At 56.2% G+C, this 18,236-nt stretch overlaps 1 protein-coding gene and 2 long non-coding RNA genes across 4 annotated transcripts; 1 reads left to right on the forward strand and 2 right to left on the reverse strand.

Moving 5' to 3' along the window:
* Positions 1-4,360: 4,360 nt before the first annotated feature.
* Positions 4,361-6,788, reverse strand: LOC141581735 (uncharacterized). 2 transcript variants are annotated; one of them, XR_012514480.1, is made up of 3 exons: positions 6,480-6,788; positions 4,828-5,030; positions 4,361-4,506 (listed from the first exon to the last, which is right to left on the reverse strand). It is a non-coding gene; the product is annotated as an uncharacterized LOC141581735 (long non-coding RNA). The 2 variants fall into 2 exon arrangements; XR_012514479.1 differs by having other exon boundaries at positions 4,828-5,181.
* A 2,094-nt stretch (positions 6,789-8,882) lies between these two features.
* Positions 8,883-13,032, reverse strand: SOCS3 (suppressor of cytokine signaling 3). Its single transcript, XM_003931680.4, has 2 exons — positions 12,725-13,032; positions 8,883-12,161 (listed from the first exon to the last, which is right to left on the reverse strand). Exon 2 carries the CDS (start codon positions 12,071-12,073, stop codon positions 11,396-11,398), a length of 678 nt encoding a protein of 225 aa, XP_003931729.1. The 5' UTR covers positions 12,074-12,161; positions 12,725-13,032; the 3' UTR covers positions 8,883-11,395.
* Positions 13,033-13,401: 369 nt separating this feature from the next.
* LOC104651983 (uncharacterized) lies at positions 13,402-18,059 on the forward strand. Its single transcript, XR_012514614.1, has 4 exons — positions 13,402-13,727; positions 14,870-14,925; positions 15,726-15,802; positions 17,586-18,059. It is a non-coding gene; the product is annotated as an uncharacterized LOC104651983 (long non-coding RNA).
* The last annotated feature ends 177 nt before the right edge of the window (positions 18,060-18,236 follow it).

Here is an 18,236-nt window from a genome sequence, read left to right on the forward strand (position 1 = left end):
GAGGCCTCTCCCTCCCCCACTCAGGTCTGAGCAGCTCTGTCTCTGTCCTGGTGTGGACACAAGCTCTCTTGCTGCAGCTGGGCTGGCTGGCTGACCTTTTCAGCTCCCTCTCTTAGACTGGAGAGGCCTGGAAAGGTGCCCAAGGGAGGGTCTGGGCTGCTCTCCTGGGCTCCTCCCCTCCACTCCACGGCTCTGGCTGGAGCCTGGTCAGGGTACGTACTGAGTTCTCAGCCATGCCCCAGCCCTGTGATGGCCTGAGGAGTCCGGTGTGGAAGCCCCGAAGTGAGGCCAGTGCTCCATAGCCTTCCGCTGTCTCTCCCCCAGCCCCGGGCAATGCCGGAGGTCTCCAAAGGTCTTCCGGGTAGCCGTCCTGCCACCCCTCTTGCCTACTTTTACCAGGTGGCCGAGGGACACTAAAAAAGGCAGTGAATAGCTAGACGACCTCTCCTGAAAGTCAGCCTGCCCCCTCCCGGTACCCGCTCCACTCCCTCCAGCCTCCTTTTCATAGAATTCTACAACAGGAGGAAACAGGTCCTCTCCCCCACCTTCACCAAGTTTCCAGAAAGGATGGATGAGAGGGATTCGGTGTTCTCTGAGGCTTCAGGCCAAACCTTGGGCATTGGGCTGGCCCGAGATCTTGCTGGGGTTTCCTTGGGAATTGTACATCCATTGGGAGCACTAGCCCTAAATACCTGCGAGGAGCTGGGAGGACTCTGGGGTTCCCTGCAATGCCCCAGGGTCTAGGTGACCTGAATGGCAGCCTAGGACTGTTCCCCAGGCTGACCTGGACCCTGATGAGAGCCAAGAGTGGACGGAGCTGTCATTTAGATCCCTGGGAAGCCTTCACGGTAGCTGCTAAGGGGAGGTCCTGGCAATGGAGATGGTTCTTACATGTAGGAGGGCCAGTACTGAAGCAAGTAGCAGCAGAAAGGGCACTGGATTTGACGTCAGGTGAGAGCAGCTCTGCTTCTGCCTCTGCCACTTCTTATCTGTGATCTGAGGCAAGCCTAAACTCCTTACCCCTTACTTTACTCATCTGGAAAGTGTGGTAGATGTTCTTGTACCTGCCTTACTTATATCTAAGGCATGGAGGGAGGATGGAATGAGATCACCTATTAAAATGCATTTTGAAAAAACAGAAGTGCTATTTATGCAAACACATGGTACTAAAAATAAAAGATGCCTGTTTGCTTCCGGAAGTGAAAGTTGTGAATGAATTAAGTGATATTTTAATGACTCCAGGAACCCCATGATTTAAGGAACATCTCGTCTTTTGCACAGCCACAGAGCCAGTGTTTGATGCGTTTCCAGCAACCATCACCCATTCTGCTAGATTTTGTGAGGAATATAAAAAAGCAGAAGATATAGGGCCTGGTACAGAGTCGGCATTCAGTGAGTAATCACTGAGCCGGGCGCAGTCGACCACACCTGTAATCCCAGCACTTTGGGAGGCCGAGGTGGGTGGATCACCTGAGGCTGGGAGTTCGAGAGCTGCCTGGCCAACTTGGTGAAACCCCGTCTCTACTAAAAATACAAAAATTAGCCAGGCCGGGTGGCGCGCGCCTGTGATCCCAGCTACTCAGGAGGCTGAGGCAGGAGAATCACTTGAGCCTGAGAGGCAGAGGTTGCAGTGAGCCGAGATGGCACCATTGCACTCCAGCCTGGGCAACAGAGTGAAACTCTGTCTCAAATGTATATACATATGATTAATATATATATGTATATATGTGTATGTGTATATAAAATATGTATGTATATATGTATATAAATGTGTATGTATACACATACATATTTTATATATATATATACATTTTTATATATACATGTATATGTATATATAAAATCAGTGAACGAATAAAAGTGAATTTCTTCCGTCTGAGAGTTCACAGTCCAGTTTGGAAGGAGACAATAACGGAATAATGTGACCTGGTGATGAATGAGTGGTACACATAGCATGCATTTGGAGGGATGAGAGGTCTCCAGGGGTGTCTCAGGGAGGAGGCAAGAAAGGAGAAAACCTCAACAGAGAGGCAGAACTAGAAGAAATAAGGAAGGGCTGTCTGGGAAGGAAGGCTAACCCCAACATGGGCTCCCGAACCCGAGTGAGCCGGGAAGTGATGGGTATGGTGGCCAGGGAGGAAGACCACCGTCACGGCAAGAAGTTTGCTTCCACCAGGCGCGGTGGCTCAAGCCTGTAATCCCAGCACTTTGGGAGGCCAAGGCGGGTGGATCACGAGGTCAAGAGATCGAGACCATCCTGGTCAACATGGTGAAACCCCATCTCTACTAAAAATACAAACAATTAGCTGGGCATGGTGGCGCGTGCCTGTAATCCCAGCTACTCAGGAGGCTGAGGCAGGAGAATTGCCCGAACCCAGGAGGCGAAGGTTGCGGTGAGCCGAGATCATGCCTGGGTAACAAGAGTCTCAAAAAGAAGAAGTTTGCCTCCTAGTGTGGAGCGGAAGGGGGACAGAGTAAACTTCCCATTGGGGCTGTAGCTGAAGGGTTTCGGAAACCCGACTTAGTGGAAAATGCCAAGGGGAACCAGCATCGATCCCACGGGGACAAGCTGCCTGTGTACGTGACATCATGAAAGCAATATTTTTAGAAGATGAGTCTGGCATGGATGTGCCGATGGGGACATACCAAACTTCTTGAAGTTCCCCAAAGTTTCTCTTTTCCAGGCTACTTCTCTGTTTCTGAGAATGCCCCATTCTCCCAAGCCTGTGGAAGCAACACCTGCTGTTTCGCCTTAACTCCCACGTCACCTCTTCTGGGAAGCCACTAGAGGTCATTTCCTCCTGGGCACCCCCAACTCTACCCTGTATACCACTTTATTTTTATACCCATTCCTTCCTAGGATCCTTCTTGGTTTTCACGTCTGCTCCCCCTTTCAGACTGTGAGTCTTTTTTTTTTTTTTTTTTTTTTTTTTTTTTTTTTGAGACGGAGTTTCGCTCTTGTTACCCAGGCTGGAGTGCAATGGCACGATCTCGGCTCACCGCAACCTCCGCCTCCTGGGTTCAGGCAATTCTCCTGCCTCAGCCTCCTGAGTAGCTGGGATTATAGGCACGTGCCACCATGCCCAGCTAATTTTTTGTATTTTTAGTAGAGACGGGGTTTCACCATGTTGACCAGGTTGGTCTCGATCTCTCGACCTTGTGATCCACCCGCCTCGGCCTCCCAAAGTGCTGGGATTACAGGCTTGAGCCACCGCGCCCGGCCGCAGACTGTGAGTCTTTTGAAGCCTGAATATTTCCTGGCGGTTACTGACATCCAGCAACAGGCATCGTGGCCAGAACCGTGTTTCCACCTATGTTGATATCACTTGGGGCACTTGGGTCCCAGATGATACCTGGGTCAGGCTAGCACCAGGTGCCGCTGATGCACCCTAAAGTTTAAGAACACTGCATCCTCACTCCTCTTGCACAACCTCATAGGACACCATCTACAAAGAGCATATCATGAGATGAACAGTACCCCCTGGAGTTGTGCAGCACAGAGATCTCCTGGAGGACCCGGGTCCTCATGGATTTACTCTTTTTTTTCCTTTGTTTTTTTCTTCCCCTCCCTCCCTTCCTTCTTTCTTTTTTTTTTTTTTTTTTTTTTTTTTTTTTTTTTTTTTGAGACGGAGTTTCGCTCTTGTTACCCAGGCTGGAGTGCAATGGCGCGATCTCGGCTCACCGCAACCTCCGCCTCCTGGGTTCAGGCAATTCTCCTGTCTCAGCCTCCTGAGTAGCTGGGATTACAGGCACGTGCCACCATGCCCAGCTAATTTTTTGTATTTTTAGTAGAGACGGGGTTTCACCATGTTGGCCAGGATGGTCTCGATCTCTTGACCTCGTGATCCACCCGCCTCGGCCTCCCAAAGTGCTGGGATTACAGGCTTGAGCCACCGCGCCCGGCCTTTCTTCTTTCTGTGTCTCTTTTTCTTTTCTTGTTGAGTGTGTCACTCTGTCACCCAGGCTGGAGTGCAGTGGCGCAATCTGGGCTCTTTGCAACTTCCACCTTCTGGGTTCAGGTGATTCTCCCGCCTCAGCCTCCTGAGTAGCTGGGATTACAGGCACCTGCCTCCACACCTGGCTAATTTTTGTATTTTTTGTAGAGACAGGGTTTTGCCACGTTGGCCAGGCTGGTCTCAAACTCCTGACCTCATGCTCCACCCGCCTCAGCCTCCCAAAGTGCTCCTGAGCCGCCACGCCTGGCCAGATTTAATGTTTTCTGTCTATATCTTCAACATCCCGTACATTATAGGCGCTAAATAACATTTTCTGTAGGAAAATACTATGATTGGAGATTTGGGGGAGGGCAGGTGAGAGAGGAAATACATCATCTTGTGTAATGTAAATAACGAATGTGAACTCTGTTTCTTATTTTATTTTTATGTTTTAAATCCTGGGTTTGCAATCTTCTCCTGAGGCTGGGCCTGAATATTGCTATGAATAACAGCAGCGACAGTGTTAACTGAAGAGCCCAAAGTCTTAGCATTCAGAACCCTGACTTCTTTTCTGAAAAAAAAAAAAAAAAAAAAAAAAAAACTGAAGCCTGCAACCCAGGCTTCCAGCCTACAGCCCAGCCTTCCAGGCCACTACTGTTGCTTAAGGCTGTGCTGCAATCAGAGTGCTCAGGAGTGGGAAGTCCAGAGTTCTACCCGCTTCTGGGAACAGCCCCCATCCCCCTCCCGGCACCAGCTTCCACAGGCAAGTCCTCATGACAGTGGGTCAGGCTCACCCGAGGATTTCACAAACGCCTGGCCTGTTCCCAGCACAGCACAGCTGGGAGGGCTCAGCGCTGTGGGGAAGGAGCATCCTCCTCCTCCCTGGCCTTACCGTCCTCCAGCTCAAGGAGAGGGAAGGGCTGCGCTTGTCCATGCTTGCCACCCCACAGGCCGGCGGTCCCGGAGCCTTCCCTCCCTGCTGATTTCCCAGCTTCGGCTTAGTCAAGGTACCAGGAGGAAATACACTGCCCCAGGAAGAACGGAGCATCCAGGCTTGTCTGCCCAGAAGGCGGCAGCGAGCGGTCTGAGAGTCACCTGGTGGGGGCGGGGGGGGGGGGCGATTATTCAGATCCAGGGCTGTCTTCAGGCTTTAAATTCAGAAGAGCTGGGTGGCAGTCCAGGAGTCAGCAGTTTCATCCACACCCTGGGGGGCTGGCCGTAGGTGGTCCTCTGTGCTTGCAGAGGCCTGCAGGGGCAGAGACCTGGAGCTCTGGGCAGTGAAAAGGATTTAGCTCATAGAACCCAGGATTCTAAATTAGGGCCTCCAGCTCTCTCTCTAGCCCCGTGACAATGGAAGAGCTGTCCTTGGGTTTGGGGGCCTCAGTTTCTCCATCTCTGAAATGGACGTGTTCCGAGCTGAAGGTACAGAGACCAACTGTCCTAGTTTGCTAGACTTTCAGGGCTAAACCGGGACAAGCTGGCCACCCCACTGAGGGTGGGAGGGTGGATGCCTGCTGTAATGGGAATGCGATTTGAACATACGTCTCCCAGGCACGAATAGTCTGTATTGATTTATTTTACGTATTTACTCGTTATTGTCTGGTCGCTCCCACTCCACCTCTGGAGGGCAGGGCGAGCAGGGCCTCATCCCTGACCGTGGGATGTGCTCCATAGATTTGCTGAATGAATGAATGAGTGAATGAATGAGTGACTAGAAGGGGAGAGGGCTGAGGCTCCAAGAACAGGCTCCCTGAGTAGAGCGTGTGTTGGGGGGGGTGGGTTTGCTCCGCTGACCTGAAGGGGGATCTCGGACAAGAAAACTTGATCCGTTCACGGCCGGGAAAGAGTCCGGGCTTTCTGAGCAGCCGCCCCTCCGAGGGGTCAGTGACCCCCGGTGACGAACGCCTGACTCCCCCTCCCCCCACGCGCCCGGGGCGGCCCGGTCCACCCTCTCTCCTCCCTCCCCCGCCCCCCACCCCAGGGAGGTGCGCCTGGCAGCCTCCCGGCCGAATTTCCTGGCACTGGGCTGAGAATAAACAGCGCTCTCCGCCCGTAATCCCGTTGCCCCGGCGACCGCGCTCCGCGGGCGGGGGGCGTGGCGGGGGCGTGGCAGGCGGGGCGGGGCCGTGCCCGGGGCGCACGCTCTGCTGGGCGCTGCGGCGGCGGCGGCGGCGGCGGCGGCGCGCGCGGGCCCGGGAGGTGCCACCCCCCGTGCGCGGCGCGGACATTCTTCGCATAGCTCCGCCAGGGCTCCCGCGGTGTCCGGGAAGTGACTCTTCCTGGCAGAGGGCGGCCTAGGGGCGACGCGCCCGCCCGCCCGCCCGGCGGCCGCCAGATCGGGAGGGGAGTGGGGGCGGGGCGCAGGAAGGTGCTCCCCGCACGGGGGCTCCGGTCACCTTCGGCCTGGACCGTCCCTTTCCCTCCCCCGCGCTCCTGGGACCGGAGACCCCCGCCGCCCCCCCCCTCCCCGCTTAGGCTCTCGACTGCCTCTTCGCCCAACCCCCGCCCGGTACCCCCGCGGTGCCCCCTCCCAAACATCCTTACTCATTCCTAAGACTAGGACACGTCGTGCGGGCTGAGTTTCCATCGCTGGCTCCCCCTGCCTGAGGCCTCCTTCCCTCCCTCCCCCAGAGCAGGCCTTAGATTTCCCATTCTTGGCTCTAGCCTCAGGAGGCCTGCCCTAAAACAGCACCACCGGAGAGAGGAGAGGGCCTCTTGGGGTGGAGTCTGACAGCTCTAGAAGCCAGGTAATAGGGCACAGGCCTCGGCACGGGGTTTGCTCCCCTTTCTGTTGGCCGGGGACCCTCCACCGTGTTTTTAACCCGGCCGAGGCACGGGGTGCCTGCTTCAGCCGAGAGGAAGCCACCCACTGCCTGCGGGTCACGTCTCAGCACATCTGGGAGCCAGGAGCACCCCTCCTCCCACAGCCAGGCCGGAGTCCCCTCCCCCCACCCACTAAGTCCCTTAAAGGAAGGTATCTTCCATTCTGAGGATTGGAAAGTACAGAAAGACTTCTGTTGTGGGGTATGGGATGGAAAGAGAAGGGAGCCGGCGCTGAGCAGAGCCATCGAGGGAGAGATTCTTTACTGGCATTGCCACCAGTTTGTTATGTGGGCTTGAGCTCCCCTTCTCTGGGCCTCAGTTTCCCTGTCTGCAAACCCAAAGGGTTGGGCCAGTGTGAAATGGAGACACATGCCAGCTGTGGTGCTCACCCATGTACTCCCAGCTCTTCAGGAGGACGGGTGGGCAGATTGCTTGAGCTGGAGCATTAGAGATCAGCCTGGGCAACATAGCAAGATCTCATCTCTACAAATAGTACAAAAATCAGCCAGGTGTGGTGGTGTGTGCCTGTAGTCCCACCCACTCAAGAGGCTGAGGTGGGAGGATCGCTTGTCCTCGGGGAGTAGAGGCAGCAGTGAGCTGTGACCCTGCCATTGTACTCCAGCCTGGGTGACAGAGCAAGACCCTATCTCAAAAATAAATAATAAGAGAAACAGAGGAAGGTTGGGATGGGCAGTGGTCTTCTTGCCTCTGCAACACCACAAAACCAACCTTCCTGGGGTGGGCGGGGAATATTACGTCCTCCCTGGCCAGAGAAGGTCAAATTCTTTTGCTAGCATTCAATGAACACTGGACACCCTAGCTAAACAGCTGCCTTCTGGGTCAAGGACAGGGGCCCACTGGTAGGGCACAGTGGCTCATGCCTGTAATCCCAGCACTTTGGGAGGCCGAGGCTGGTGGATCGCTTGAGTTCAGGAGTTCGAAACCAGCCGGGGCAACATAGCGAGACCCTATCTCGACAAAATATACAGAAACAAAAAAATAGCTGGCTGGCCGTGGTGGCATGTGCCTGTAGTCCCAGCTACTCAGGAGATTGAGGTGGGAGGATAACACAAACCTGGGAGTTCAAAGCTGCATCAAGCTATCATCACGCCACTGCACTCCAGCCCGGGTGACAGAGTGAGACCCTGTCTCAAAAAAAAAAAGTACAGGGACCCCAGCTTCACGCTTCCCTCATGGCTGTTATTCCTGTGGAAGGGGAGCTCTGTGGAGCTGACAGTGGTGAGGGCTGACAGCAGACTCCAAGGCGAGGAAGACCCATCATCCTGGAAGGCACTGGGGAGCCACGCCCCCCTGCACCCCCTTTCCTACCTACGCTTGTGCTTTGGGAAGCTGGCCCTGCCTGGGTGTGCATTCTCAGTCTGGAGTTCCTTTCCGATGCCTCTGTTGTGGCTCTCACACGCTCTGTCCCTTCAGCCTTCTCATGCCTGGCCTGGCCCCTTCTTGTGGCTTCAGGTCATTTTCTCCAAAAGTCCAGGAAATAGGAAAGAAAAATGACTTTGTTTATTTATGCTCTGTTGCCTTTTGGACACCAATTCCTGGAGCAGTCTGTTGAGTGCAAAGGAGCCGGGAAGAGGCTTTGGCATTTGTGTCATCTGAGACAGATGAGGGCCCCTGACTTGGGGCTAACACTCACTTCCCAGGTATCAGGTGGTGGTTCTAGGCGGTGGCGGGGGCGGGGGGCGGGGGGGTTGGAGGAGAAAGAAGCACGAAAGGAGAATACCTCAGAGGTGTTTTTGTTTTGGTTTTTTAAAATTGAGACAGGGTCTCGCTATGTTGTCCAGGCTGGTCTTGAGTTTCTGGGTTCCAGCCATCAGCCCACCTCAGCCTCCCAAAGCGCTGGAATGACGGAGAGATGTTTTTTGCTATTAGAAGAAGCCTCGTGCTGAAACACCAGAGTTGGGGGGGAAGGGTACTAACCTCTTGGCTTTTGAAAAGGGACTAGTCCCAGGGAAGTGAAGGTACATGCTGAGTGTATAGAGAGGCAGAGGGGCATGGGCTTTGGAAACCAAATGCTTCTGGGTTCCAATCCTCTTTTCGCTTTATTGCTAAGTGGTGTGCCCTTGGACAGGTTGCTTAACTCCCTGAACCTGAGTTGCTGCCTACTTGGTTGACAAATATTTACTGAGCACCAATCTAGGCACCAGGAGTGACCAGTCCAAATTCTGGCTTGAATGGAGCACGTGGCCGTGTCTGAGAATATGGGGATGAGAATGCCGGCCCTGTGGGACCAGGTGGTTATCCAGGTAACCTCCAAATGCCCCTTAGCGGTTAAGTGAGAGGGACTAAAAATAGATGGGCTGAGGAGAGGGTCCCTTGAGCCCCGGAGTTGGAGACCAGCCTGGGCAACATAGCGAGACCCTGTGTCAAAAAAATATAGAGAGATGAACAGATGGGTGCTTTTTGGGAGGAGGGTGATTCTATCCGGTGCTCAGGTTGGGGCACCTGGGAATGGAGAAGGGAAGCAGGCGTGGAGAGCAGTGGCCAGGAAGCCCCTGAATGTCCACCTCCCTGGGGGTGCTCCACCTGCTTGCAAGATTTGCTTCGGGACCACCCCTCCCCCACCTCTAGTGATCTGGCTAGGCTGAGGTTATAGGTCACGACCAGGACCCCTTGTCTGGGCTTTCTCAGAACGCCTCTCTGCCAAGGAGCCAGATCTCCTCTAATAGCTTGGAGCCTCTAAAAGCTTTGACCACAGCTCAGCTTGCTCCCTGCAAGCCCTTTGAAGCGCTTCCTTCGAACTTGCTTTGCATATTCTGGTCAGATCTGAATCAGACTTGCAGGAATTACCCCTCTCAGTAACAGTCTAGGTGGCTGCCTTAGCTTGTCAGTGACACACGGGGCGGGCGTGCTGACGTAAGGCCGAGACGTATTTGATTCCAGCGAGGGGGCAGAGCCGCCACCCTCAGCAGCTCTCATCCTCCTCTCCGATGCAGAGTGTGGGTGTGGGTGAAAGAGAAAGCAAGGCAGCGGGGTGGGAGGTGGAGAAAAGGCTCAAGTCATGTTTTTCATTAAAAAATAGTGCTCTTTATTATAAATTACTGAAATGTTTCTTTTCTGAATATAAATATAAATATGTGCAAAGTTTGACTTGGACTGGGATTTTGTTGAGTTCTTCAAGCATCTCCTAGTAGCCTCGAGGGCCTGAGTAGGGGGAGGAGAGAGGACTGGAGGTGGGATCTTTATAAAAGACAGAGTGATTGAGGCAGATTGTAAACATTGTTAAAAAACAAGAAACAAACAAACAAAAAAAAAAATAGAGAAAAAAACCACCCCAAACACAGCTGCCCTGTCCAGCCCAATACCTGACACAGAAAACTTCGTGTTTGATTCGTTGCCCTCCCCCCCCCCCAAAAAAAAAAACAGTTCCAGGTAATTCCATCACTGCTACATTCCTGTAAGTTGTCACTGATCAGTGCTATGGCAGAGCGGGAGCACCTGGCATGGGAGCAGTCCAGCCTCTCCGATGACCTCCAGCCCACCCAGGCAGGAGGGAGGGCTGTGCAGGGCTGGGGGCAGTGGGCCTGGTGGCTCTGCTCTGACCAGGAGGCGCCTGACTGGCCAATACTTACTGGGCTAACACTCCCAGTGCTCAGCTGGAAGGCATGGGTTTCCGCCCCCTCCCACTTCCCTGGCTGTGGGCTGGCTGGGTGCCCTCCGGTGAGTCCCTCGGCCTCTCCGCAAATCCAGGCTGAGTGTGTGGCTTTCCTATGCTGGGTCCCTCTCCATGGGACAGGGAGCATTTAAGGCGAATCTCTTAGCCAGACGTAGTCGGGAGGCACAGAGTAGGATCCCCTGTCTTCTCTACCTGGAGCCTGGGGTGAAAAACGTCCTGTCTCCTCCATCCTCCTCCTCCATCCACTCAGGTGCAGGAAGGTATAGCATGAGCAGGAAAAGAAGACCAGCTGACCAGCCCACCATCCCCTTCAAATGCTGCTTCCCCCATAAAACGGAGGAAGGGCCCTGGGCTCTCAGGCACCAGGGAGACTTTGGAACCTGTGTTTTCTGTGGCTGTCCCAGGGGCACCAGTATGGTTCCCTTCAGGTCACTCCAAGTCCTTCTCCCTGAAGCCGGGGGAGGAGCATGACACCTTGCTCCTGGCCTGGGGTGGGCGGGGTGTGTGGCGTTTCCTTAGCCAGCCCGCAGCCCTGGGGCCCTCACGACCCCTCTCTCTTCCACCTTTCCCAGGCTCCACAACCAGCTCAGGTTTAAACCAAATCAAAGAGCAAACAAGTTCCGCTGGAAAGTTTGAAGATTCCCTGGCAGTTCTCATTAGTTCAGCCTTCCCGAAGTGTCCCGTTTGGAAGCGGAGGGGAAGTTGAGGAATCAGAGAAGAATCCACTTGGCGTTGCTATGGCCCCACCGGGCCAGCTGGCTCCTCCGGAGAAGCTGGAGTGGCAGGGAGCACACCGGTGGCACTCCCCCTTCCCTCCAAGACATTCTAGGTCCAACTGCCCCATTCTGCAGGGGGAGGGCAAAGGGAGGGGCCTGTCCGCCCCCTTTCCCCCCAGAGCTACAGGACTCTCTCCTGGCTGGCTTCTTGTGCTTGTGCCATGTGCCACGGAGGAGAAGGGACATAGGCCCCTCTCCCGACCCATGTCCTTTGCGCCCTTTGCTCCTTAAAGCGGGGCATCATACTGGTCCAGGAACTCTCGAATGGGCCCGGGCAGCTGGGTGACTTTCTCATAGGAGTCCAGGTGGCCATTGACAGTCTTCCTACAGAGATGCTGAAGACTGGCCACGTTGGAGGAGAGAGGCCGGCTCAGCACCAGCGGGATCTTCTCGCCCCCGGAGTAGATGTAATAGGCTCTTCTGGGGGGACTCCCAGGGAGGGGCTGGGCAGACGGCTGCTCGGGCACCTCGGAGGAGGGTTCAGTAGGTGGTGAGGGGAAGGAGGGGGCTCCAGGGGGTGGCATGTAGTGGTGCACCAGCTTGAGCACGCAGTCGAAGCGGGGCACGGGCTGCGTGCTCCGGGGGTCGCTCTGCAGAGAGAAGCTGCCCCCCTCGCACTGGATGCGCAGGTTCTTGGTCCCAGACTGCGTCTTGACGCTGAGCGTGAAGAAGTGGCGCTGGTCCGAGCTGTCGCGGATCAGAAAGGTGCCGGCGGGCTCCGCGCTGAGCAGCAGGTTCGCCTCGCCGCCCGTCACTGCGCTCCAGTAGAAGCCGCTCTCCTGCAGCTTGCGCACTGCGTTCACCACCAGCTGGTACTCGCTCTTGGAGCTGAAGGTCTTGAGGCGCAGGCTGGTGTCCAGGGGGCGGCTCATCCCGGCGGCGGGAAACTTGCTGTGGGTGACCATGGCGCACGGAGCCAGCGTGGATCTGAGCGGCGGCGGCTGCAGCTGCTTCGCGGCCTCCGCACAGCGGCCGCTACTGCATCCCGGGGGGCTGCGGATTGGAAGGCACACCGCGTGAGTGCCCGGAACCCTCCAGCGCGCCCGGCCCGCCCCGGCTCCCTTGTCTCCGCCGAGCGACTGGGGCACCCACTGTCCCGGAGGCCCTCGCCCGGGTTCGCGCTCCGATCCCGGCGCCCCACGGAGCCCGCAGGGCTCCCGCCCCTGCCGGCAGGGTGGCCCCGGGCAGCCCCTTCCCCGGCGCGCACGGCCAGGGCGCAGCGTGGGAAACTCGCGCGCGGAAGTTGGGTCTCCAGGAGTGCGGCCGGGTGGGGAGCGGGAGAAGGGCCCCCGGGACTGTCTGGGCGCCGCTCAGTCCGGTGGCCCCGGGCAGTGTGGACGGAGGGAGAAACCCGAGGCACAGGGATGGGGAGGCGACCGGAGAAGCCCGAGGGCCCGGCCCGAGTATTCCGGGAACCCGGGATCTCCGGCTTCCATCCGCTCTGCCCCTACCTCGTCCCCTCCCAGACGGGAAAGACCCGGGAAGGGGAGGGGAAACCGGGAAAAGCTCCCGGGACTGAGCGAGCCCCCTCCCCACTCCGCGCTCCTCCTTCCTACCTGGTCCGGAATCGAAGTCTCCGTCCTTGGGGCTGAGCCCCCTGTGGTCCCCAAGGCGAGGCGGCGGCGCGGCGGCCAGCGGTGGCCCGCGCTGTGCCCAGATGTTGGCGGCCGTGACGTCCACAAAGGAGCCTTGGCGTGCGCGTCCCTCGAGCTTCCCCGGGGCGCCCGCCCTGCCCCCTGCACACTCCGGGGCCGACCCGGCGGGGACGAGGCGCGGGGCCGCGGCGGGAGCTGGGCCGGGCGGGCGGCGGGCGGCGCGCGGGGCCCGAGCGGCGGCGGCGGCGCGGGGAGTCCGAGTCGGAGCCGCCGCGGAGGCCGCGCTCGCGGGTATATAGGCGGCCGCCGCGCCCCGCCCCCCGATTCCTGGAACTGCGCGGCCGGCCTTCTTGTAATGTTTAGTCACTACTCGCAGCAGAGAAAGGCTGAGCGCGGAGGGCGGGGAGGGGCCGCGGGCGCCGAGGGCGGGCCGCGAGCAGGGGCAGGGACCGGGAGGGACGCGCGCGGAGACAAAGCGCGACGGGAGGCGGCCGAGGCGGCCGGTGGGCGCGGCGCCAGCCCCGGCGGCGCGTTCCTGGCAGCGGCCCCTCCCCGCCGCGCGCTCCGCCCCCAACTTCTCATTCACACTTTCCCCCAACCCCCCTCCCTTCTAAGAAGGCCAATTTCTGGCAGAGGCGGGGGCGCCGCTTCGGGAGCCCGGGCAGTTCTAGGAGGCCGACCTGGAGAACCTCCCGGTTCCCCTTCCCCTTTTCTCGGACCCCGCGGGGACACCCCCTCGCCGCCACCCGGGCCTCCCCGAAGGCCCGATGGCGGGTCCAGGCGGCCCGGCCCAGCCAAAAGGGAAGTGGGGCTACCCCACAGCCAGGCCGCGGGGCCGGGGGCAGACCGGGAGCCGGAGGTTGGAGGCGTGCGACCGTCCCCTGCGGGCAGGTTCCGGAGGGGAGACCCGAGGCTGCAGGGGACGCCCCTGCGTGGCAGCTACCCGGCCTTGGCGCACTGCCAGGTTCTTTGCCGACCCTGATGCGGGTGTTGAGCCCCCTCCCCTCCCCTATGAAAGCGCTTTCATGCATTGGAGTCTGCAAACGCACTTGGTCCCGTGTGGGTCGGGCCAGGTGCTCTTTGCGCGGCTGGAGAGCTGGAGGGGGAACGAAGGCCCCAACCCGCGTCCCGCGTCCGCCAGAGGGCGCCCTGGGGTCTCCTAGGGGACCGCAGATCGGAGCTGCGCGCCCCAGGCCCTGGAATGGGCTCCGGGGTCTGCGGGAGTGGCTGGCTCCGGAGTAGGAGACGTGGCCGAGAACGGGGAATTCACGTCCCCGGCTGGGGTCAGACCTGGGAATACAATTCTAGCAGGAGAGGATTTCCGGAAAGCAGTTTTCAGGGGTTCAAGCTACTGCCCAATGGCCCGCACCCCCTGGGATGTGCCCCCCTGCCTCTTTTGGGGTGCGAGGAGGATCTAATCACTGACGGGGAGGGGGCAGAAGCGGGAAGAGGAGGTGATTGAGGTGAGAGATTGGTTTGCTGTTGGTCACGTTGGCACTGATGTCGATAGTTTGGGCTTGGAGACCCGGGGCCAGCTTTGTGAAGGATGGCACGTTTTGTCATCTTGTCCCCATATGGGCAGTGCGGTGCGGTAGACACCCGGGAACTGCCTCAGTGGCACTTAGATCTTCACCTCCGGATGCAGGGGCTGTGGGCCTGGGGCCTTACGCTCTTCCCAGATACCAGGATAATGAGTTGCTGAAAGGGAAGGACGACACTCCTGCCAGGGACTGGGAGCTTGGGATTCCAGAGCCCAGAGCCGGTCCTTCACGGGTCTGGGAATTGATAGGTGTGTACTGTCTTTGCCACTGTATCCTCAGTCTGTGCCATCACCTCTCTCCAGCATGTGTTGGGGACTAAACGAGATTTGGACAAGACACACAGCTTCTCTGGGCTTTGGTTTTGCCATCTGTAAAACAGGAGCCAGAGCCAGGCACGGTGGTTCACACCTGTAATCCTAGCACTTTGGGAGGCTGAGGTGGGTGGATCATCTGATGTCAGGAGTTCAAGATCAGCCTGGCCATCAGGGTGAAACCCTATCTTTGAAAAAAAAAAAAAAAAAGAAAGAAAGAAAAGGAGCCAGAACCTTTTCCTTACCTTTGGCAGGCCAAGGTGGGGGGATCACTTAAGCATAGGAGTTAAAGACCAGCCTGGGCAGCAAAGTGAGCACCCCCATCTCTACAAAAAAATAGAAAAAATTAGCCAGGAATGGTGGCCTGCGCTTGTAGTCCCACCTACTCAGGAGGCTGAGGTGAGAGGATGGCTTGAGCCCAGGAGGTCGAGACTGCAGTCAGCCATGCACTCCAGCCTGGGCAACAGAGTGAGACCCTGTTTAAAAAATTAAAAAAAAAAAAAAAGGCAGGGCTCGGTGGCTCACGCCTGTAATCCCAGCACTTTGGGAGGCTGAGGCGGGTGGATCATAAGGTTAAGAGATTGAGACCATTGTGGCCAACATGGTGAAAACCCATCTCTACTGAAAATATAAATATTTGTAGGGCGTGATGGTGCGCACCTGTAATCCCAGCTACTCAGGAGGCTGAAGCAGGAGAATCACTTGAACCAGGAGGCGGAGGTGGCAGTGAGCCAAGATTGCACCACTGCACTCCAGCCTGGCGACAGAGTGAGACTCTGTCTCAAAAAAAGGGAAGGAAGAAAGAAAAAGAAATTTTTCCCATGAGAGATTTGACATTTAAAAAAATAAAAAAGATTCTGCCCATCAAAGTGTGATAGAAATAGAAGTAATTCCATCCAACTCTCCCTCCAGCCTATGAGGACAGCAGAGGAGGAAACTGGCTTATTCAACACTTTTCACAGACATCGAGCTCCATGCACCAGGCAATGCGCCGGGCATTGATACAGAATGATGAGTAGGACCTGGTTTTGCCCTCACAATGCTTGCGAGGTAATGAAATGGATTCTCCCTCTCTCTCTAATCAGTTCGGTCTTTTTCTCATCCATTCAGTGTTACGTGGCTGCATGACCAGACTTCTGGGCAGAGCCCAGTGGAAGGCAAGGAAGACTCAAGGAATAGCCCTTGAGGTAATGGATGAGAAAGTGCTTTGTAAATTACAGTGCTCTGACACGAGTCAAGTTCATTCATCCATTCCACAAACCCTCGATGCGAGCCTGCTTTTGCCAGGCACAGGGCAAAGCGCTGGAAGACAGATGCGCTGGGTGAATCCTGCAGGCGGAGGTGGCTGGGGCAACTGATGAGGGCCCCCCAACATTGAGTGAGGTGGTAGGTGGGGGGCTCCCTGCCTACTGACTCCGGAGATCAAACTGCTATTCAGGCGCTATCACCTGGTAGCTATATGACTTTAGGCAACCTGACTTGCCAGCTGTGCCTCGGTTTCCTCATTTGTAAACTGATTAGAGAGTAGATCCTACCTTATGGAGTTGTCTGGAGCTCACAGATGCAATGCTGAGAGTAGTGCTTTGCACATAGGAAGTGCTCAGTGCATGTTAACTGTCGTGATTTTGAAAGCACTGGGGAGGTTTTGAGGAGAGGGAGGAGTGAGCTGAGCTGCTGCAGCTTTGGCTCATAGGGTCGGCTATGGATGCAGCTGCCTGGTTTGGGGGAAGCAAACATCTCCTAAGGAAGATACATTCCAGAGAGCTGCTTGTCTTGAAACAGGTCAGCCAGCCACCAGTCTTCTCTTTTGCATTCTTTCTTTCTTTTCTTTTCTTTTTTTCTTTTTTTTTTTTTGAGATGGAGTACGACTCTCTCACCCAGGCTGGAGTGCAGTGGTGCCATCTTGGCTCACTGCAACCACCACCTCCCTCATGGATTCAAGTGATTCTCCTGCCTCAGCCTCTCAAGTAGTTGGGATTACAGGTACCCACCACCATGCCCAGCTAATTTTTTGTATTTTTAGTAGAGACCAGGTTTCACCATATTGGCCAGACCCGGTCTCAAACTCCTGACCTCAGGTGATCCGCTAGCCTTGGCCTCCCAAAGTGTTGGGATTATAAGCGTGAGCTGCATGCCCAGCCTTCCCTTTGGCATTCTAATCTCTCCCATGGTTTCCCATCGCCTTCGGGATGAATCCAGACTCCTCAGTGCAGTGTGTGTCCAGGCTGCTCCGTGTGTTAACTTCACTGGTGGCCACTGCCCCAGCAGCTGGTGCGTTGTGCTCCAGTTACATGGAGCTCCAAGGTGTCCAGAAGGTACTACGTTCCCCAAGGCTGGGTCTCTAAACACTTGCTTCCCTGTCTGGGGACAGGGAGGAAACTGTCTTCCATACCTTGGCTGATTTCTACTTTTCCCTTAAAATGTGGCAGATGGCTGGGTGTGGTGGCGTGTACCAGCAATCCACTTTGGGAGGTCAAGGTGGGAGGATCGCTTGAGCTCAGGAGTTTGAGACCAGCTTGGGCAAGATAATGAGACTCCATCTCTACAAAAAAATTTTTAAAATTAGCTGGGCGTGGTGGTGCACACCTGTGGTCCCAGCTACTCGGGAGGCTAAAGTGGGAGGATCGCTTGAGCCCAGCAGGTAGAGGCTGCGGTGAACTATAATAGTGCCGTAGCATTCCGGCCTGGAGAACAGAATGATACCCTGTCTCAAAAAAAGAAAGAAAGAAAGAAAGGCAGACACTCTAAACTTCCAGGTAACTATTTTTGCATTAAATGTTCTGACTCCTCCTCCAGTGAGGATCTTGGGAAATGGACTGTATTTGATTTTTTTCTTTGTAAGTCTGGAACCCGGTATAACAAAAGGGCTCAGTGAATCTGTAAGTCGAGGATGATGTTGACTTCTTTTTCCCCTGTTTTTAGAGACCACAGCCTGCTTTCTTCTAGAGTGCTTTTTGGTTTTCCCTGCAGGGCTCAGGAGCTATACAGTTGGGACAGAGGATGTGAGTGGATGATCAGGCCTGTTGGTGTGAAGACAAAGGGAATGAGGACAAACACATTTCTGGAAATGTGGGTGGAGATACCTGGGCCTCTACGGGGCACAATTCCAGAGCTACTTCCAGGCAGGGACCCCGGCAGAGAGATGCCGGGGCCAGGACACAGGCTGGCTTTCGTTTATCTTCCCCCCGCTGGGGGGAGGTCGAGGGGAGATCTGGCCCCTCTGCTCCGCCCTCCTGATTTCCCGTCCAAGGGATTTAGGAGACTCTCGCCTTTTCCTAATCTCTCCCTTTGCAGAATTTCTGCGAAGTCAGAATCCCATTTCCAGGCAAAGGTGCTTGGTCATAAAGATAATAAAGATATTCATTCACGATGGAGGGGAAGTACACAGTGGTTTCAGCCGCCTGCAGGGCTCCACTTACTCATGGTGTGTGACAGATGCTGAGCCTTCCCCAAATCTCGCGGAGGGGAAGGAACCCTGGCGCCGTGGGGTGGTCGCGGGAAGCCGTGGTATGGCTTGGTGAACACAGGCTTCCCAGCCTGGGGGGTGGATGCTGAGGTTGCCATTGTTGGTGGCTGCGTCTGCAACCAGATGGGTCAGGACGCTGGCCTCAGACCACAGCG

This window comes from Saimiri boliviensis, chromosome 17, assembly GCF_048565385.1.
Source record: "Saimiri boliviensis isolate mSaiBol1 chromosome 17, mSaiBol1.pri, whole genome shotgun sequence".
NCBI classification, from domain to species: domain Eukaryota; kingdom Metazoa; phylum Chordata; class Mammalia; order Primates; family Cebidae; genus Saimiri; species Saimiri boliviensis.

Excerpts from the sequence above, each read along its gene's own strand:
- SOCS3 (XM_003931680.4), bottom strand. The coding sequence starts at position 12,073 with ATGGTCACCCACAGCAAGTTTCCCGCCGCCGGGATGAGCCGCCCCCTG.